A 22,606-nucleotide genomic window follows, 5' to 3' on the forward strand; every position below is an offset into this window, starting at 1 on the left:
AATTCTGCCCCATCTAACCCCCTTGCACTAAAAAGGTCCCAATTTATATTAGGGAAGTTGACGTCTCCCATAACCACAACCCTGTAATTTTTACACATTTCCCAAATCTGTTTGCATATCCGTTCCTCAATGTCCCGGTTGCTATTGGGAGGTCTATTGTACACCCCTAAGAGAGCAATTGCACCCTTCCTATTCCTGAGTTCTACCCACATAGACTGTGTCCGAGCCCTCCATTATGTCTCCCCAGAGTGCAGCTGACATATTATCTTTAATACTAATATCTTTAATTAGTATTGCAACTCCTCCCCCTCTTTTACCCCCCTCTCTATTCTTCCTAAAACTTTGAAACCCTGGTACATGAATCACCCATTCCTGTTCCTCCCTCAACCAAGTCTCTGTAATGGCCACAACGTCATAGTTCCATGTACTGACCCATGTTCTAAGTTCATCACTCTTGCCCATAATACTCCTAGCATTAAAGTACAAACACTTCAAACCATTCGTCCCATCACATCTGTTATTAGGAATCTGCCTAATACTACATTCCCTGACATCAGCCCTCCTGCCAGTTCCATCACTTACTGACTCATTGTTCCTGTTCCCATCCCCCTGCGAAGCTTGTTTAAACCTTCCCCAGTAGCATTAGCAAACCTCCCCGCCAGGATATTGGTTCCCCTCAAGTTCAGGTGCAACCTGTCCCTCTTGTACAGGTCACCCCTTCCCCAGAAAAGGTTCCAATGATCCAAGAACTTGAAACCCTGCTGCTTGCAGTTTAGTTGGGCATTTATTATTAATTTAGTTAGGCACAACATTGTGGGCCGAAGGGCCTGTCCTTATGCTGCACTTCTGTGTTCTAACTCAGTGCCAAATTCCGTGTTAAACGCTGTTTAATTGCACTTATGGGTCTGAATGGGCAGAACGTGTCAAATTTGCATTAAACTGAGATTTAGGGTGAGTGCGGAACCGCACTGTTGAATCATAAAAGTTGCAGGAAGCATGGTTTAATATGCCGATTCAGGTGCACGATCGAAGTTACCCACAAATAGTGCTTTAAATCGTGTACTACCGTGAATTTTAATTGCTCTCGCTGAACTTGGTTAGGTGTGGCATAGGCTCAGGGTACATTTTTAAAGTGGAATGCGAAATGGGAGGATTTCGGACGAAGACTGTTGAATTAATATGTTGGCAGCTCTGGTTCCACCCGCTCCATCGGCGCCCGCGCCGCTCCTCCACGCGCAATTTCAATTGCATCACCAACCGTCGCAGGATTTGAGCGGGAAACCAGCCCCGGCCCGCCCCCGTCGTCTCTCGGCCGTGCCTCCTCCTTTCTCCGCAGGTTTTCTCCGTTCTTCGTGAGCTCAACGAGTCGTTGCTCCGGTTGGTTTGGTTGGTTTGGCTGCTGTGCCCTCCGGGCTGAACCATGCATGTAAGCGTCCGGGAAAAGGAGTTAAGTGAGCAGTTCCGGGACCTGCCAACCCAATGGGATCTTTCCGGCTGGCGTGGTGACATTCGGGCCGGATTTTGCCTGACGGAGCGGGACGCCAACGCGTTCAGGACTCCGTGCAAACGCGGGCGATCACACAACCCAATCTTTGTTAGCAATCCTGTGACTTAGAAGTGTTCGGTGTTTGGGGGTGGACTGCGAAGTTACAGCAGTTCCCCATGACTGACCCTCGGGGAATGCACCTGAACAACCTGCGCCATTAGTTCCACCCGAGCCCTTTTTCTAGCGCTTTGCAAGTTTTTCTTCATACACTTGTTCAATTTCTCCTTGAAGAGCACAATGAAACCTACCACCATCATACTTGAGCGCAGTGCACTCCAGATTCTAACTGCACACTACCTTTTTTTTAAAGTTTTTTCCTCATGTCACTCCTATTTCTCTTCCCTTTTATTTATACCTGTGATCTATGGTCCTCATTCCCCCACCCCCGCCCAGACTCCCAATTATTTTACATTTGCGAACTCTCCTCTTCGATTTCTCTTTAAACAGTCGCTGCTTCTTCAATCGGTTCACATAATTATAGTCAAGAGAGAAACCCCAAAAGATTTGGCAGTCTTCATGATTCTCCCACTCTAACACAGTTGTGCTATCCAAGGATGGTGAAGTCACTAAACTTTCTGAGCACTTAGAAAGAATAGTTCTCAAAAGTGATAAACCAAAGCAAAAGCACATTAGAAGTGATAGACACAAGAGACTAGATGCTGATGGATTGGGTAATATACATGAATTAATGCAGATGAAATATCACAAACTTTATTTAATGTTAATAAAAATTAATTTTATTATCTATGGAATAGGAGGAATTGCAACCCACACATCTAGGATTAGGTCTTTTAGAACCAGGGAAGATGATTCAGCAGTATAATGATTTGCTATGCAGTCAAAATCTTGCATCTCATTCGATTAGGTTTAACATTTTCATTTATTTTAGACAGTAAGGCTATTAGGTTAAAATATTTAAATTAATTTCAAATCACAAACTTTGTATTGCTTCCAGCTTTGAGGATTGGAATAGGTCACCATGTAGAGAATTATGGTATCACTGCCAACTTTTTTTTGGATTTTCAGATTTAATTGCATTTGCAGATGCCAGAAATTGCAGGCATTTTACACTGTAATGACAATGTGCTGCAACTTTGCAAAACACTGGTTAGTCTGCACTAGGAGTATTTTGTGCAGTTTTGGTCACCACACTAGGAAGGATATGATTGCACTGGAGATAGTGCAGAGGCGATTCACCAGGATGTTGCCTGGATTGGAGGCCTTTAGCTATGGGGAGAGATTGGATAGGTCGGGCTTGTTTTCCCTGGAGCAAAGGAGGCTGAGGGGTGACCTAATAGAAGTGTATAAGATTATGAGAGGCATGGATGGGGGAGATGGTCAAAATCTTTCACCCATGGTATGGATATCAAAAGCAAGAGAGCACAGGTTTATGATGAGAGGTAGAAGTTTTAAAGGGGTAAATTTTTACACAGAGATTGATATCAGGAACATGCTGCCAGAGGAGGTGGAATCAGATACAATTACGACATTTAGGAGGCATTTGGACAAACATGTAATTAGGCAGAGCATAGGATGATACAGTCCTGATGCAGGCAAATGGGATTAGTGGTGGACTGAAGGGTCCTTTTCTGTGCTGTACAACTCTGACTAAAAAATATCAGCACTTGCCATCTGCAGCTATTGGGCTATTGATTTTATTAATAAGTTACTTTTGGGCTCAAACTATCTGACTCAAACTCTGATTAAATTCAGTCATATAACTTGTATGATTATCATCTTTCATTTCTTGGTGAAATATATTGAGGATGTATCCAATGCGTCATCAATCTGTTCATTATAAATGGAGTTTCTATGCAAGTTGCTTTGAGTGCCTCACATCCTGGCTCTTAATAATAATACTGTATAAAACTCACCACTGCTTTCAATGCATCAGCTTAGCTCTTTGTTGATTGAGGAAAACAGTATTTGAAGATCAAGAGCTCAGACCGGATAAAAAAAACTCATGGTCAATTGGGCTGCAGCGATTCCTGACTTTCTACATGCTTCTGAGACCTGGACTACCAACAGCAGGAAGGTCTGGAAAAATGCCACCAACACGGTCTCTGCACAATTCTACAACTTCACTGGAAGGATAAGTAAACCAACATCAGCATTCTCTCTCAGGCCAACACCGCTGAACTGAGACATAAGTTACTCTCAGTGAGCTTCTTGGGAAGTTCACATCATTTGCATGCCTGACACCAGACTCCTGAAAAAAGAGTGCCTATTCTGAGCTCAGTTTGGGAGGGGATTACTGGGTGGACAATGTAGAAGTACAACATCTCCACTCACTGTTGAAAACCTCCAGCTCAAAACGGAAGAGGAACATTTGGGATGATATTGAGGCCGTGCTTTAAAAGCACTTCAAAGTTCTGTGCAAGTGGCAGAAGGAGTGCACCACCTTGCAAACCACCCACCTGCACCTGCCTCACCCCACGACATCAATCATCTCCTGCCCCAAATGTAGAAGAATCTATGGTTCCTAAATTGCTCTCATTAGCCACTACAGGACCCACAAAACAAGACTGGAAGCAGGTTACCCTTGGCCTGAGGGGCTGCTTCAGAAGAAGACTCAATTAGGCAAGAATTTATGTTAGTTGTCCCTTTGCCTTTCCAACCCTTTTGAGTGGGAGGTATTTTGACTCATCTGTTGCTGACTGCTTTGAACAATTTAGTTGTGAGAGGTATCGCATGAAACATTTTACAGCTAATGAAATACTTTTGAAAGTCGTTTTGCTATAACTTGGGAAATCAGCTGCCAATTTGAGCAAATCTGGTTTCCACAAATAGCAAAATAAAATGGCCAAGTCATTTGTTTTAGATGTTAGTTGATGCATAAATGGTAACCACAACACAGCAGAGCTCTCTCGCTCTTTGAAATAGTGCCATTGAATCTTTAAGGTTTAGCATCTTGCCCAAAAGTTGGCAGCTCCAACAGTAAAGCAATTCCTCAATGTACTAAAAATGCCAGTCTAGATTAAGTGGTCATTGTGGGACTTGAACCTACAATTTTTGACTTGGGTGTGAGAATAATAGACGCAAATGGTCTTGTGGTTTATTTGATAGGGAATGTATTCACTGTGCAATGCTGAAAAAGCAGACATTGTCCAGATGAAAGTCCATTAGCTACTTTTATTCACATTGCTGGGAGAGTTTGACATCAGTCATTAATAAGGTATGAACTAAGTTCTGTGACTAGTGGTGTTCTGCAGGGATCTGTACCAGGACCTCTGCTGTGTGTGATATATATAAATGACCTGGATGAAAACGTAGATGGATGGGTTAGTAAGTTTGCAGACCATATGAAGATTGGTAGCGTTGTGGATGGCTTAGAGCCTGCCAAAGGATTTCGTGGGACATCGATCAGGGGGAGAAATGGCAGATGGAGGTTAACCCTACCAAATGTGAAGTGTTGCACTTTGGGAGATCAAATGTAAAGGGACAGTACACTGTTAATGGCAAGACCCTTAACAGTGTTGATGTGCAGAGGGATCTTAGGATCCAACTCCACAGCTCCCTGAAAGGAGCTACACAAGTTGATAGGGTGGGAAAGAAGGCGTATGGCATGCTTGCCTTTATTAGTCGAAGGATTGAGTTCAAGAGTCGGGAAGTTATGTTGCAGCTTTATAAAACTCACTGAGGTGGCATCTGGAGTATTGCAATCAATTCTGGTCGCCCCCATTAGAGGAATGATGTGGAGGCTTTGGAGAGGGTACAGAAGAAGTTTACCAGAATGCTGCCCGGATTAGAGGGCATGTGCTGTCAGAAGAGGTTGGATAAATGTGGGTTGTTTTCTCTGGAGCGGTGGAGGCTGAGGGGAGATCTGATAAAGGTTTATAAAATTATGAGAGGAATAGATAGTGTAGACAGCCAGTATCTCTTTCTCACATTTGAAATGTCTAATATCAGAGGGCATGCAGTTAAGGTGAGAAGGGGTAAGTTTAAAGGAGATATGTGGAGCAAGTTTTTTTTACACATAGGGTGGTGGGTGCCTGGAATGTGCTGCCGGAGGTGGTGGTGGAGGCAAATAGGACAGACACGTGAATGTGTGCAGGAAATTGAGGGATATGGCCATTGTGCAGACAGGAGGGATTAGTTTAGTTGGGCATGTGATTACTAATTTAATTAGTTTGGCACAACATCATGGGGTGAAGGCCCTGTTCCTGTGCTGTACTGTTCTATGTTCTAACTTTTTGGTGTTCGAATTTATTTTACCTTGCTGCTTTTTTTTTGGTGTTCAGTTTGCCTGAGTGACATCAGGAGTTGTGCAACACCAAATTTTTTTCTCCTGTTAGATTTTCTTGCACATTGGTGTGGTGTTGTTTACTCACAGAAAATAAGTTGCTTTTAATAACGCTAAAGGCTCAGACTGAACGTTCCTTAATGGGTCTGACACAACTCTCCTTTAGTCATAGGCAAAATGCTGCACAGATCTCTGCAATGTGAATTTCAGCTTGACTGATCCAAACAGAGATCCCTGTCCACATTGCTGTGTAGTTTCAAAGGATCCTTCCTCAAAATTAATGGCCAAAAATGCTAGAAGTCCTATAAAATGAGAAATTGTTTCATGTTCATCAGATCAAAAGTGAATAAAAAACAGGAGTAAGATGTTTGGCAAAAGAGGTGGCGCCAAAAACCTTTCCTGCTCTTCCTCTCTGACCTCGGGGAAATAGCCCTTAAAGGGTGACATTGCAATATAATTGTCTTTCTTTCAGCTACTGGGGAGTGTTGGCAATGAAAGGACATATGCTAGAATGACAGGAGGGGGTGGTAGATTCCTCCCAAGGAGCAGAGGAATAACAGTGCATACAGGAGGCAGACTCCTTATCCAAATGGCATCCATGGCAGGGGGTTGCCAGGGAGGTACCTATAAGAACATATCTAGACGGCCTTAACCCTTACTTTTGGGGACACTGTAGAGCAGCTAAATACACCTTACAGGTGTGAATGTAAAAGTTGCAATGACCAAAAATTGAGAGTTCCCCACTTTGAGTTTTTTTTTAAGGACTCCTGCAATTTAGCAGTGAGCAGAAAAGTTTCATATGTGGTACATGTCAGCAGAGATGGTTTGCAAGGACACTGATACAAAGTTTCTGAGAGTTTTGGTGATCCTGACTTTGACTCTGAGAGTAGCATGGACAACTCCCCCACATGCCCCTTCTGTCCATGGAAGCCGCCTCCTGAGCTCACTGTTGTTCAAGTTTTCTAAGGTTTATTAGATACAAATCTGATGTTCAATTTTAATCTGGTGTCCAAATTTTGTGTTATCACTCACCTTTAAGATGAAAATTGTTGAATAAAAGTCACAATGAGAAAGCTTTGCTTAAAAGGCCATTGTATACCTGTGCTAGCTTGAAAAGTTGATAATACGGTGACACAAGACATTGCAGATGCTGGAATCCAAAGCAAAAAACAAACTGCTGGATGAACTCAGCAGATCAGTCTGCACCTTTCAGATTGAGACCTGGCATCAGGACTGATAATATGTGGTGTACGATGCTGATATTTGTGCAGGATGCATCTGTATGGGTTTACAAGGGCAGATGTCAGAGTCGTCTCTTGGGAACAATATTCTTGCGGAAAGTAAGTGGTATTGCAAGAAATGTGTGTTATGAGCCTTGTCCAAGATAGGACCCAGAAAACATCTGGAAAAAGTCTTCATGCTGAGCTGTTGAGGGGCAAAAGAAAGATAATCATAAACTTGTCACTTTCTGTTATTATAATCCATGACCTTACATGGTGGAGCACCAAAGTCTCGAGAGATAATAGAAGTTACAGAACATGATCATCTGGGGAGGGAAGCTAGATTTCACTTAATAACAAGGAGCTAGCAGAGAACCATCTGAACCAAGACTTGCTGTATACCGGTTGTCTTTGTTAATATACTGTATACCTCATTAATGTTGACATTATACACAGTGGCATGCAAACGTTTGGGCACCACTGGTCAAAATTTCTGTTACTGTGAATAGTTAAGTGAGTAGAAGATGAACTGATCTCCAAAAGTCATAAAGTTAAAGATGAAACATTCTTTTCAACATTTTAAGCAAGATTAGTGTTGTAGCGGTTGCTACCGCAGAATAAAACAAGACTCACTCGGAGGGTTGCCAAACAGAACTGGTTTATTTTCCCGCCTTGCGCGGGCCCTTTAAGGGAGAAAACTCCCGCCCAAAAAACCGGCAATGACGTAAGTCCTACGTCATCAGGACTTTCCCGCGCGCGGGTTCTCCCCGTCGCTCGGAAAGACGAGGCCCGCCGCCATCTTGGGCCTCGTCGCTCCGACACCGCGCGACCCGACTGCCGAGCCAGTTCGCCCGACTAGACGGTGAGTCGCCACACAACCCCCCCCAGAACCGGCGAGACGGTCCCCAACTCCTCCATGTGACGGAACTCTTCCTTTGCCAGGCGGAGCTTGTCTGGAGGTAATCACCATGCTCGGGCATGAAGGGGTGGCCCTGTGGTAATGATGTGGTGTCGTACCCCATGTGTGGGCCTAGAATTTGTAAACGAAGGTGCCAAAATCGATGGGAATTCGGCTAGGAGCTTGGCGAAATCGTCGCCAGAAAGGGAAATGGAGTCCAGGCGCGGGGCTGGTGGGCTGATTTCTCCCAGGGGATAGGTCCGGAGAGTGCTAGAGTGGACTAACCGCTTCCTTCGCAGGTCGACTAACAGGTTGTGGGCCCGAAGGAAATCGGCTCCTAGGAGTGGTCGGGCGACGGTGGCAAACGGCTGCTGCCAAAGTGTAATTGAAGGGTACGGGTGCCGAAAGACCGTATCGTTGTACCATTGGCGGCATCGACGGGCCTCCGCACCCCACCTCTGATGGTAGAAGCACAGCTGGTCACCCGTGTCGTCGTCTGCGTTCCTGGGGCGTGGCTGCTCGGTTGCTGGGGCCGGACGAGGCGGGCGTAGGGCTCGCGGCCTGGTGATTTGACTGACGGACGAACCGCTCTCGCGCTTGGCCCTCCACAGGACATCTGCCCGGGCGGCCACCTCACGGGGGTTGCTGAAGTCGGCGTCAGCTAACAACAAGTGGATGTCATCGGGGAGCTGTTCGAGGAAGGCCTGTTCGAACATCAGGCATGGCTTGTGTCCCTCGGCCAATGCCAGCATCTCATTCATTAGGGCGGATGGGGATCTGTCCCCCAGGCCATCCAGATGAAGCAGGCGGGCGGCGCGTTCACGACGGGAGAGGCCGAAGGTCCGGATCAAAAGGTCTTTGAAAGCTGGGTACTTATCTTCCTCCGGAGGCGACTGGATGAAGTCTCCAACCTGGGCGGCTGTCTCCTGGTCCAGAGAGCTAACCACATGGTAGTACTTCGTGGAGTCGGAGGTGATCTGCCGAAGGTGGAATTGCGCTTCGGCCTGGTCAAACCAGACGCTGGGCCAAAGTGTCCGAAAGGTGGGCAGCTTGAGGGCCACTGCGTTGGCTGCTGCGCTGTCGTCCATTTTGCGGGTCCAAAAGCCATTTGGACCGTCGGGGTCACCAATGTAGCGGTTGCTACCGCGGAATAAAACAAGACTCACTCAGAGGGTTGCCAAACAGAACTGGTTTATTTTCCCGCCTTGCGCGGGCCCTTTAAGGGAGAAAACTCCCACCCAAAAAACCGGCAATGACGTAAGTCCTACGTCATCAGGACTTTCCCGCGCGTGGGTTCTCCCCGTCGCTCGGAAAGACGAGGCCCGCCGCCATCTTGGGCCTCGTCGCTCCGACACCGCGCGACCCGACTGCCGAGCCAGTTCGCCCGACTAGACGGTGAGTCGCCACAGTGTATTATTTTTGTTTTGTACAATTTTAGAGTGAAAAAAGGAAAGGAGCACCATGCAAAACTTTGGGCACCTCAAGAAATTTGAGCTCTCAGGTAACTTTTACCAAGGTCTCAGACCTTCATTAGCTTGTTAGGGCTATGGCTTGTTCACAGTCATCATTAGGAAAGGCCAGGTGATAGAAATTTCAAAGCTTTATAAATACCCTGACTCCTCAAACCTTGTCCCAACAATCAGCAGCCATGGGCTCCTCTAAGCAGTTGCCTAGCCCTCTGAAAATTAAAATAAATGATGCCCACAAAGCAGGATAAGGCTATAAGAAGATAATAAAGCGTTTTCAGGTAGCCATTTCCTCAGTATGTAATGTAATTAAGAAATGGCAGTTAACAGGAACGGTGGAGGTCAAGTTGAGGTCTGGAAGACCAAGAAAACTTTCCGAGAGATCTGCTCGTAGGATTGCTAGAAAGGCAAATCAAAACCCCCGTTTGACCTCAAAAGACCTTCAGGAAGATTTAACAGACTCTGGAATGGTGGTGCACTGTTCTACTGTGCAGTGACACCTGCACAAATATGAGCTTCATGGAAGAGTCATCAGAAGAAAACCTTTCCTGCATCCTCGCCACAAAATTCAGCATCAGAAATTTGCAAAGGAACATCTAAACAAACTTGATGCATTTTGGAAACAAGTCCTGTGGACTGATGAAGTTAAAATAGAACTTTTTGGCCGCAATGAGCAAAGGTATGTTTGGAGAAAAAAAGGTGCAGAATTTCATGAAAAGAACACCTCTCCAACTGTTAAGCACAGGGGTGGATCGATCATACTTTGGGCTTGTGTTGCATCCAGTGGCACGGGGAACATTTCACTGGTAGGGGGAAGAATGAATTCAATTAAATACCAGCAAATTCTGGAAGCAAACATCACACTGTCTGTAAAAAAGCTGAAGATGAAAAGAGGATGGCTTTTACAACAGGATAACGATGCTAAACACACCTCAAAATTCACAATGGACTACCTCAAGAGGCACAAGCTGAAGGTTTCGCCATGGCCCTCACAGTCCCCCGACCTAAACATCATCGAAAATCTGTGGATAGACCTCAAAAGAGCAGTGCATGCAAGACGGCCCAAGAATCTCACAGAACTAGAAGCCTTTTGCAAGGAAGAATGGACGAAAATCCCCCAAACAAGAATTGAAAGACTCTTAGCTGGCTACAGAAAGCGTTTACAAGCTGTGATACTTGCCAAAGGGGGTGTTACTGAGTAGTGACCATGCAGGGTGCCCAAACTTTTGCTTTGGGCCCTTTTCCTTTTTTGTTATTTTGAAACTGTAAAAGATGGAAGTAAAAAAGTAATCTTGCTTAAGATATTAAAGAAATGTGTCATCTTTAACTTTATGCCTTTTGGAAATCAGGTCATCTTTTACTCGCTTAACGTTTGTTGGCTCTTGGACTGTACTCACTGGAGTACAGAAGAATGAGAGGGGACCTCATAGTGACATTTAAAATGTTGATAGGAAAGGACAGAGTAGATGTGGCTAGGCTGTTTCCCTTGGTGGGTGAGTCCAGGACCAGAGGGCACAATCTTAGAATTAGAGGGTACAGTTTCAAAACAGAGATGAGGAGAAATTTCTTTAGCCAGAGGGTGGTGAATTTGTGGAACTCCTTGCCACGTACAACAGTGGAGGCCAGATCAGTGGGGGCGTTCAAGGAGGAGATAGATAGATGTCTAAATAGTCAGGGTATCAAGGGATATGGGGATAAGGCCGGAAATTGGGATTAGAATATTTTTGTTTTGTTTCCCCCCCCCCCCCCCATTCCCCATTTCTCATTTCTTTTTTCCCTTTTCCTTGGAAAAGACTCGATGGGCCGAATGGCCTGCTTCTGCTCCCTTGTCTTGTGATTCACAGTAACAGAAATTTTGACCAGGGTGCCCAAACTTTTGCATGCTACTGTATCTATTATACTCAAGTAATTCTCTGGCTTAAATAAAGAACTTGAATTGTACCTTGCAGGTCAAAATTGATCAAGAATTCTAAGTGAGATAGGTGTCCTTTGTCTCAAATCATATCCAAGGGGGGAAACGTTCTTCCTCAGTTTTAAAGTTATTGGTTGCTCTGTTCCTTTGGCACAAACCATATTGCACTTCCCCCTCAGAGGGAGCCCATTGTTATGTTTTGGAACGGGTGCTTACAATTTCCTTAATTCTAAAAATTGCTTTTTGAAACCTTATTACAATAATTCTTAACTATTTTAATCCAGATGACTTTCCAGGGCATGGACTTCTTTTAATGTCCAGACAAGAATTCATTTAACCAAAACCATAAAATGTAGCATAAGATCCGTAAATTGTTGCTGTGTGATGTGTGCTTTGTGCAAATTGACTGCCAGCTTTTGCCACAAAGCAATGACAGCTCTGCAGGAGCACTGATTGGATGTGGTATTTCAGAGCCCGCACAGCCATAAAGAGCACCATACATGCTATTTCAAAGTGTTTTGTATTTCCATTTAAAAATGTGACTTTTATTCTGAAAATAATAAAGCGTCTAATAGAGGCTATATAATAAGATAATAGACAATATTCAGTGATAAAATAGGGTTTTCAATTATCTGCTGCCCTGTAATATGAAGAAAAATAAACAACAATCTTATACAACAGACAAAAGATAAGGGGCAGATTCAGTTGGATACAAGGGTCTTATTAGATATTTTAAATATTGACAGAAGAACAGAAGTCTCAAAATATGATTCTCCCCAGACTGCAATTGAAATTGGAAATAACAACAAAGAAATTATGTTTGTTGAGTCAAAGGTGCACTCTGACTCAAAAATACAGTTCAAAGTGACTGAAAATTGATTTTCATTCTGTTGAAAGAAGTATTTTTTTTCCTGCAGCCTTCTAAGAAACTTATAAATTCTGTGGAGCATTGTGTGGATGATGCATTGGACGGCCTCGTGGCCTGCAATGTAGGAATGCAACTGGTAGAGGGACATCGTATAGTAGTCAGGTCTGATTTGAAGAACATCAAAGGCAAAGTGGCTGTGTTGTCTGGAGGAGGTTCTGGACATGAGCCAGCCCATGCAGGTAATTGCTTAAACTTTGATTGTAGTAGATCTCTGGCATATTTTGAACCTTTTTTTTGCTAGACATCTCAAGATAGTGATTAGTGAACTTGATTGATTCACCTGATAATACTTCTGTTATTGAATTAGAAGATTTTTCACCTCAATATTCTCATTCAAAGTCTAAAACATTGAGAGACTGCTACTTTGTTAAAAGTACTATCTTCTGCACAAGATGTCTTTGCTGCCTATTCAGAGAATGTCAACGATACATTCATTGAGCTTTTCTGAAGATTTAACAAAAAAATATGGATGGGAATAGTGTTGCTCATTGTGCATAAATGGACTTTCAAAAGTGTATATCAATGGCTCATTGATTAAATTATTAGACGTAATCTCCAGACCTGAATCAAGCAATATGATGGCAGATGTGAAATAAAAATGTCGTGAATTCAGTTGATTTAAAAAAATCCATGATTTAAAAAAGATGGAATTAAAAAAAAACACTCACCTCATTAATATTGACTGTGAAAATATGAGATTGTTGTAAAAATCTGTCTGGTTCACTTGTCCCATTGTCCTTGTCTGACCAGTATGTGACCAACTTTAAATGCTCTTGGAAGTGGCTGTATATTTTCCAGTTGGAACGGTGTGTTATTTGCCAAGGTGTTCCCATGCTCTTGAAATTCTTGCCCTTCTCAGTAATAGAGGTCGTGGGTTTGGAAGGTGCTGTCAAAGTACCCTGAGGGAGTAACTGGAGTGCTGTTTGTAGATGGTACAGAAGGGAATGTGGTGGAGGGAATAAATGTTTTTGGGTGGTGGATGGGGTACCAATCAAGTGGCTGCAAGTGGATAGTGTGGAGCTTGAATGAATCCAATTTAGCTAACTAGTGCCCAAAGAACAGCAATGTTATTGAAGGTGTTGTTGATAGTGCTATCAAGTGGCACCTGCTCTCCAATAACCTGTTGATTGATATCCATTTTGAATTCACCACTATCACTTGATTCCAGACCTCATTAGAGCCTTGATTCAAGGATCCAGGTTATTGATGGAGGAGGACATTGTGATGGTAATGCCATTGTCAGTGGAGTTTAACATCATAGCCAATTTTATGGAAAGCACGAAAGAAGGTGGATAAGGGGAATGACAGGGTGAATGGACTCGACCTGATGGGCAAGTAAGTTTATGAGAAAATATCAGTTCTTTGTTTTCCTCTTTATCAGACAGCTTCCTATCTACATTGCTTCATTTTCTTTGATTCTAAACCTAAAGATGCGTGTAACAAGGTTCTTGTGAGAAACAGTCAGAGAATCACCTGATATAGTTTTACGAGCAGCACAGAGGCAAAAGATGTCAACTTTCCACCCCTCATTCCCCAGCTGACTGCCTGTTTGCGATCAAATGTGGATGATCCAAAATTTCAGGTAAAAGTAGGTTACACTGAAGTCATTTTCTGTGCTATTTGTCATAAGTTCCAAATCTTGATACAGATTCCATCCCTCTCCTGGATACTGCATTAGATGTAGCTGTTGTAAGGTTAATGGATGTCATTTAATGGTACAGTTTCACAGTAAATGAACCAGCCCTGGGTCATTGATCCAGAGGTGTGAGCTTGAATACCACCATGTCAACTGAAGATGTTAAATTCAATTAAATAAAAATAGAATTAAAAGCTTGTATCCATAAAATTGACTACCATATTGTGGAAACTCATCTTGTGCACTAATGTGAAACAGTTCACTTGATTGTTTAGAGAAGGAAATCTGCCATCATACCAGTATGGCCTATATGTGACTCTACACCCACCAATATTGACTTTATTGCCCATCCCTCAATTCAGGAGCAATGAGGAATAGGTAATGAAAGCTGGTTTGCTGACATTGCCAGTGACATCAGCAACCCATGAATGAATACCTGGATGAGAACTGTAAATAAAGGAGAGAAAAGATATTAAGCATTGTTCCACAGAAGCAGTAAAAAAGAGATTTCATAAATGTTTTTAAAATAGTAAGGATTTTCATTGGAGCTAAATTAGATAGTGCTTGAAGACTGCCAGGCTCATTGGAAGCAGTGTATGCAATTTGTGGTGCATATCCATCATAATGATTTCAATGTTGAGCCAGCATCAACTGCTCTGTTGAATAGTTCATAGTCCAACGGGGGATATAATTTCTTTGGCCTGGTCAGCACTGGTAGGAAAGCTATTGGAACAAATTCCGAGGAGCATAATCTACATTTGGAAAAGCATGGATACTGCAATACTTTGTTAGGGGGAGATCCTGTCTGACTAATTCGATTGAATTTTTTTGAAGAAGTAGAAAAACGTGTTAATGAGGACATTGTGGTGACAGTTTACATGAACTTCAGTAAGACCTTTGACGAGGTCCCAAATGAGAAACTGGTTCAAAAGGTTGGAGCCCATGGGATCCTAGGCAAGTTGGCAAATTGGATTGAAAATTGGCTTGGTGGTAGGAGGCAGAAGGTGATAGTGGAGGCTCATTTCTGTAATTGGAAGGTTGTGACTAGTAGTGTACCACAGAGTTCATTGCTGGGATCCTTACCATGTTACATACATCAATGAGTTGGATATGAATGTAGGTATCATAGGTGTAGATGACAAGAAAGTTGGTAGTGTTGATAATAAAGAGGATACCTCATAAGCTACAGGACGATACTGATCAGTTGGTAAAATGGGCAGAACAATAGCAGATAGAATTTAATCCTAGTAAGAGAGATGTTGCACTTTGGGAGGACTAGTAAGTTAGGACAACGCACAATGAATAGTAGGGCTCTTGATGGAGGTTGGATAGGCTGGGTTTGTTTTCCTTGGGGTGGAGGAGATTGCGGTGATACCTGATAGAGGTATACAAAATTATGAGGAATTATAGATAGGGTAGACTGTAGGAAACATTTCCCTGTAGCAGAGGTGTGTAAAACTAAAGGGCATTGGTTAGGGTAGGGGACAGGAGATTTAGAGGGAATTTTTTGTCTTGAGGGGGGGTGGGAATCTAGAATGCATGGTGGACATAGGTATTATGAAACAATTTAGAAGTAGCTAGACAAACATTTGAATTGCCAAAGCAGAAAAAACTATGGACCTAGTAAATGATTAGTATAGATGGGTACTTGATGGTTGACGTGGACATAGTGGACTGTGTCTATATGACTATGACTCACTGCTTAAAGCAATAGTCTCCAGAACTCATTGGTTAAAGCAGGCCTGAACTGCCTAAAACCAGCCTACTGCTCTTAAAGAGATGCATTATTGCTACCAAAGAAAGTTATTAATTCTGGAAGTGATTGTGGCTTGTCAAAAGTTGCATTGCATGTCACAGAAGAGCTTGGATTCTGCAGTTTTTTGATAATACCTTGAGGCCCAAATGCAGGAGGTAGAGAGGAGGAAGGATGCATTGTGTTCACAAGAGACCCTTCAGACATACACTGAGAGGACAGGGGAAAGAGATAACCATGGCGATTTATGTCAGGAATTATATCTGGAGAACTGGTTGCAGTGCTGCAGGAAATTTAAAGATCTTGCACAAGTAATCAAAGTTGGTTAAAGCATTTTCAAGTTCTAAATCCCATTCCAAAGGAGAGCTAGGTGACCAATCTGAGAAGGGTTGTACTTCCGATAATTCCTTGTATGGCCCAAGTCATCCATTAGCAGACTTCACAGGTGTGTTTGAAAGTCTGCTTCTTCATGAGATTCCTGCAGATTAAACACATGGAAAGTCAAAGTCAAGTTTATTGTCATATACACAAGTACATGTATGTACAGGTGCAATGAAAATCTTACCTACAGCAGCATCACAGGCATATAGCATCATATAAGCAGCATTCACAAGAAAAACATAAATTAAGCATAAATTATGCACAATTTTTACAAGAAGAAACTCAATTAGAATGAAACAAAGTCCATTTTAGTGCAGAGTGACCAAAGTAGTCATAGATGTCAAGATAACCGGACAGTCACTCCTTGTGCCCTGGCCAATGTTTATCCCTCAACTAAGATGACTAAAAATTTATTATTTTCTCATTTTTATTGAAAAACCAATCTGTAAAGTTAATTCTGTTTCTCTCTTCCTGACCTCATGTTACAACTGTACAAGACGGTGTGACCCCACCTGGAGTACTGTGTGCAGCTCTGGTTACTCAGCTATAAGAAGGATGTTACTAGGCTGGAAAGGGTGCAGAAAAAATTCTCAAGGATGTTACTGGGACTGGAGGGTTTGACTTACAAAGAGAGACTGGATAGGCTGGGACGGTTTTCCCTGGAGCGTAGGAGGCTGAGTGGTGACTTTATTGAGGTGTATAAAATTATGACAGGCACAGATAGGGTGAACAGTCACAGTCTTTTCCCAGGGTAGGGGAGTCTAAAACTAGAGGGCAGAGTCAAAGTCAAAGTTGAGTTTATTGTCATATGCACAAGTACTAGTGTGAACAGGTGCAATGAAAAAACTTATTTGCAGCAGCATCACAGGCACATAGTGTCATATAAGCAGCATTCACAAGAAAAAATATAAATTAAACATAAATTATACACAATTTTTACAAGAGAACACAATTGAAACAGAAAAAAAACCGAGTCCATTTTAGTGCAAAGTAGTCACAGTGTTACTAAACTGTAGTGATTATGGTTTTGCCAGTTGGTTCAAAAACTGAAAAGTTGAAGGGGAGTAGCTGTTCTTGAACCTGGTAGTGTGGGACTTCAGGCTTCTGTATCTCCTGCCCAATGGCAGCTGTGAAAAGATGGAATATCCCAGATGGTGGGATCTTTGATGATGGATGTTGCCTTCTTGAGACAGTGCCTCCTGTAGATACTACCAGTGGTGGGGAAGGATGTGCCTGTGAAGTAATTGGGCAGAGTCCACTACTCTGTGCAGCTTCTTCCATTCCTGTGCATTTGAATTGCTGAACCAGACCATGATGCAACCAGTCAGGATACTTTCAACAGTACATCTGTAGAAGTTTGTTCAGTGTGCTCGGTGACAAGCCGAGCCTCCTTCACCTGCTAAGAAAGTAAAAACACTGGCGCGCTTTCCTTATGATTGCATCTATGTGCTGGGGCCAGGACAGGTCATCTGACATGTTAACACCCAGGAATTTAAACACTCCGCCACTGAAAATCCCAGAACTAGTGACTATGTGTCAATTGTGAATTGTTGTAAGGCAATCTGCATGTTTAGGCTCCTCCTCCTTACTGGATTTCCAAAGAAAAATTGCAGACTTTGAAATCTAATTGGTGACTACTGATTTTTATTGACATTTTACTTTTTATAGGAATTGGATTGCAAAGTACAGTGATCCAGTTTCTCAGCCTTAATGTTTTCTGTTTGGTATTGTGTAGAAATTGTGTAGAGTGCCAAGCAAAGAAATCATTGGAGAAATTAAATCTTGGAGTATCCAAAGCATTGATGAAGGACCATCTGTGGTTCCTTAAGTTTACAGCATGGAAAGGTTATATTATGGAAGTAAAAGCAAACATTTTGTGATGGGCAAGCAGTGAAATTTGAAATAAATGCTCCAGATTATCAGGTAGAAGTAGTGCTGATTATTATTGGTGAAATATGGAAGATGCTATGTAGGGACAACTTGTAGATTAGGAAGTCAAAAAATGAGAGCAGAAGAAGTAGAACAGTCTTCAGAAATACACAATACACTTAGAGTAGAGGAAGACTGTACATCAGAAGCACACAGAAAAGTGAACCCCTATTTCTGCAGCATTAAAGATGAATATAGAAATCACTAGTTGTATATCAATGAAGAACACAAGCAGAACCTAATTGATGGCAGCAATAATAATTGATTATAGCTTTGGAAAAGCTAGCAACTTAAAAATAATCCTAAATATGGCTGGTTAAACTGAAATGCAGTTCAATGTGGCCATAAATTGCAAGTATATACAGCACTCACAACACCCACCATATTTATGCTCTCATCTAATTTCTCTCTAGACATTGCTGCATTTTACACCCTCCCCAGTTTATCATGGTGTCTTCTTCATTTCCAAGTTATTAAGGAAGGAATGGGATGGGGCCTTTTGATAGGCCTCCATATGCCAGAGTTATCTGATGAAATTTACTTTCCGTAGTTACACATGAAGAAAGTATAATTAGGAAACATATTTGGTACAGGTGAAATACATGAAGGCAAATTTTAATTAATTTTACAGGTGTGACTGGAAAGGCCAACATTTATTGTCCATCTCTAATTGTGAGAAGTTGGTGATGAGGTAGCTTCTTGATCTACTGCAGTCCTGATGATTGTACTGTCATGTCATTATTGACTGGAATTTCAGGATTTTGACCCAGCAACATTGAAGGAATAGCAGTACATTAGAGAGGGATTTGCAGATGATGATGTCCCCATGCATTTGCTGCTTAGTGGTAGAGGTTGTGGGTTTGAGAGATACTGAAGAAGTAGCGAAAGTGAGTAATTGTCTAGTGTTTATAGATGGTGCACATTGCACTTACAGTGAAAGAAGAGAATATTTAGGATGGTAGATGAGATGGCAGTCAGGCCAGAAGCTTTTTTCCTCAGAGGTGCCAAGTTTCTAGAGTGTTGTAATGCTGTGTTCATCCATCAAGTTGGATATTAATCCTTTACACTCCTGACCTGTGGGTTGTACACTGTGCAAGAGGTTTAGGAGTCTGATTTGGGCAGGTTCTGATCTTGTCTTGTAGCCAGAGTATTTAAGAAAAGATAATATATCTTTATTAGTCACGTGTACATCGGAACACATAGTGAAATACATCTTTTGCGTAAAGTGTTCTGGGGGCAGCCCGCAAGTGTCACCACGCTTCCGGCACCATCATAGCATGCCCACAACTTCCTAACCCGTACATCTTTGGAATGTGGGAGGAAACCGGAGCACCCGGAGGAAACCCATGCAGACACAGGGAGAATGTACAAACTCCTTAAAGACAGTGGCCGGAATCGAACCCAGGTCACTGGCGCTGTAATAACATTATGCTAACTGCTACACTACCGTTCCTGCCATTTACATGGCTGGTTGAGTGTTTGGTCAATGGTGTCCCTCTCTCCCTACTTTTGCATCCACCCACCCAACTTTCCACCACTTGCCCCCCCCCCCCCCAACTCCCACCCCTACAGAGCTGGGATGGTGATGATGTGGGCAGGTTTTGGTTATGCTATTGAATTAATGGGATTGGTGGTTAGACTCTCATTGCTTGGCACTTGGCATCGTAATTTTTATTTGCCATTTACCAGAATGTTGTTTAAGTTTTCATTTTCTAAGGAGCAGTAAATGATATTAGATATTGTATAATCATCAGTGAATATCCCTGCTTCTGACTTTATGATGGAAGGAAGAATGTTGTTTACATAACAGAGTAATTCCTGGATCAGCATCCTTTGCCTGAGATGATTAGCCAGTGACAATTGCAATGAAATTGCTTTGTGTTAGGTGTGACAAGTAAAGTGGCCCCGGCAAATCTCAAACTGAGCATTGATAAACAGATTAATTATGTTATCAGTGGTACTTCCTGTCACTTTGCTAATGATTGAGAATGCACTGACTAGGGGAGTGGGTATAGGGTTCTGGTGGCAGTTTGGGTAATAGCCAGATTGAATCAATTCTTAATTGTACCAAAACAGGAAACAGCCCCTTCAAAATCAGAGAAAATTACAGAGAGGGGAAAAAAATATTCTTCACAGTATTTTCTTGTATCTAGAAACTGTCTTGGGTTTTTAAAGTTCTTTTTTCATACTTGCAGGATATGTTGGAGCAGGGATGTTGTCTGGCTGCATTGCTGGAGCAGTCTTCACTTCTCCACCAACTGGAAGTATTTCAGCAGCGATCCGAGTTGTGACCAGAGCAGGAGCAGGTATGGCCTTATGGAAAATACACAAGAGAAAACAAGAGAAGACCTTATGGGGATTGACATTTACAATAAAGTTATGTGCATCTCCTCATTCAACATGCTGAATATATCAGCTATGTCACATAATTTAGTGTTGTCCTCAGATCTCTATCTCCCTTCATCCAAGTCATTTATAAATACTGTTAAAACTGCAGCCCTACTCAGATCCCAGGTGAACAAATTCTGTCAGTTTGGGTAAATACCTGGTTACCTCCAATTTAATACACCCTCCTTTTGATTAGATACTTATTATGTGAAACTAAGTTTTGTTCATATAGATATCCACAGATGCTCTCTAGTCTACTATAATAGTTACCTCCTTAAAATTCATGACAATCTTTACAAATCTGATGAGTTGATATTTGCCAAACTACTTAGATGTACCATGAACAAAAACTACTAAGGCCTATTTTTTGTTTCTCCTATCTTATTTTTCTTTAAATGATGGAATAAAAACAGCAACTTTCTAATCCAGGGGAATAGTTCCTGAAACAGCAGAACAAGAATTGTTCAGACTAACATCACAACAATTTTATTTTGTTCATTGTTTTTCAAGGGTGGAAACTGCAAGGTCCTGGGATTTTGTTTATCTTTCATGTCATTAGGTTCATCATCACCGCTTTTTTAAGAAAATTGTATAGAACTTAGTTTAAGATTCCTCTTGATTTATTTTTAATTTTACTAGTATCTCTGACAAGCCTATCTTATTTAAACCTCATCCTCTGCAGTAAAGAACAATTATGAAGTAACTTTTTAAAAAGTCAGTCATTTCCTGATTTCTAATTAAAACAACCTATGTCTGTCTTGTCAATTGCCGTAAGTTTTTGTTCATTACATTTACGTGAAGCCCAGCATTCTTTAATTTGGTTGAATACTTCCCACTGTTCATTGATTGTTTTATCCTTTGTTAATTCTTCCAAGTCTATTGAAATCCTTGGCTCAATGTCCATTTATTGATTGATTTCTTTTTAATGCACTTTGGGCATTTGCTTAACATTTTTATTATTCCTATATAGTTAGAGCAATTATTTGGCTGAAAATAGCTAGTATTAACAGTGCATAGGGGATGGAGTTCAGGAAAACAAGAAAGGACTTCTCTGACACTTAAAAAAATCTTGTTTTATAAATACTTTTTTAATGTGTGTGTTTTTTTATAGCTGGTGTGCTACTGATTTTCAATAACTACACCGGAGATCGACTTAACTTTGGCTTAGCCCTAGAAGAAACAAAAATAGAAAGAATTTCTGTGGAGATGATTATTGTAGGAGATGACTGCGCCTTTGTCACACAAAAAAAAGCTGGGAGGAGGGGTTTGTGTGGTTCAGTACTCATACTCAAAGTAAGTCTGATAATTAAAAGTTCTGAGGTAAAAAATCGGAGGTTTTGTGTGAGATCATTCTCACAAATTAATATAATTTCTCAGAATATTTTGAAAGCAGAATTTATATCAAAAAATCAGTGGGCACTGAATGTTGCACTCCAAGAATGGTTAAGGAAGGAAATGATAAAATGGTTATTCTTACCTTGGCTGTAGGTGGTTTAATGGGGATAGAAATTCAACTGCACTGGAAAACATGCACTGAAATGGCAATGTCAAGAACCTATGCTACTTCACCCAGTGCTGTTTATTACAAGAAATTCAGGTGTACACCTTGTTTGAGCATGTGTAGCAGCAGTCAATTTCTTTTGCATTTGGGCATATAATGGAGAATAATTTCAGGAGTCTTGTGCATGAGTGGAACATAAACAACTGGCATTTCCAATAGCTATTGCTGGAAGACATTGCACAGCTTAGAGAACACTCAGAGCAGCCTTGTTGAGCCAGGTGTGGGAACAGGCATCTGATTGTGAAATATGGGTTCAAAATTGTTTCAGAAGAGGTCAACACCAGGAGAGAAATATTGCATGCTTTTGGGCCCAGAATGAATTCCATATCTGAGATTAAAGTGAAAATTGGAAGGGGAGGTGAATGTCAAGTACAAAAGCCCTAGAATTTGATTGAAGTACTGCAAAAACATAATGATTTCATACACATGCTAAGATTCAGTAAATGTATCAACAAAGCCCAACTATTATCAATTGCACAATGCACTGGCACATTGTTTCACACACACACACACACACACACACACACACACACACACACACACACACACACACACACACACACACACACACACACACACACACACACACACACACACACACACACAGCACAGACCCAGTCATTCAGTCTTCACAGGAACATCACTTCCCTTTCTTTTGACATAGCAGCAAGCAGCTGCTAAGTGGTGGCACAGAGGGTTCTGGCAATCATGGGATTGAGTGTTAAAGAAGCCAGTGGAGAAAAGG

The 22,606-nt window shown here is 42.0% G+C and overlaps 1 protein-coding gene across 1 annotated transcript in view; it reads left to right on the forward strand.

The window, feature by feature from the left end:
* Positions 1–1,336: 1,336 nt before the first annotated feature.
* LOC127577993 (triokinase/FMN cyclase-like) overlaps positions 1,337–22,606 on the forward strand; it is a 68,485-nt gene continuing 47,215 nt past the window's right edge. Inside the window, exons 1-4 of the mRNA XM_052029699.1 lie at positions 1,337–1,426; positions 12,203–12,392; positions 20,108–20,218; positions 21,412–21,593. Coding sequence (XP_051885659.1) covers positions 1,421–1,426; positions 12,203–12,392; positions 20,108–20,218; positions 21,412–21,593 — 489 coding nt within the window. The 5' untranslated portion in view covers positions 1,337–1,420. The remainder of the gene's footprint in view (positions 1,427–12,202; positions 12,393–20,107; positions 20,219–21,411; positions 21,594–22,606) is intronic.

Source organism: Pristis pectinata, chromosome 14 (assembly GCF_009764475.1).
Source record: "Pristis pectinata isolate sPriPec2 chromosome 14, sPriPec2.1.pri, whole genome shotgun sequence".
In the NCBI taxonomy this organism is placed as follows: domain Eukaryota; kingdom Metazoa; phylum Chordata; class Chondrichthyes; order Rhinopristiformes; family Pristidae; genus Pristis; species Pristis pectinata.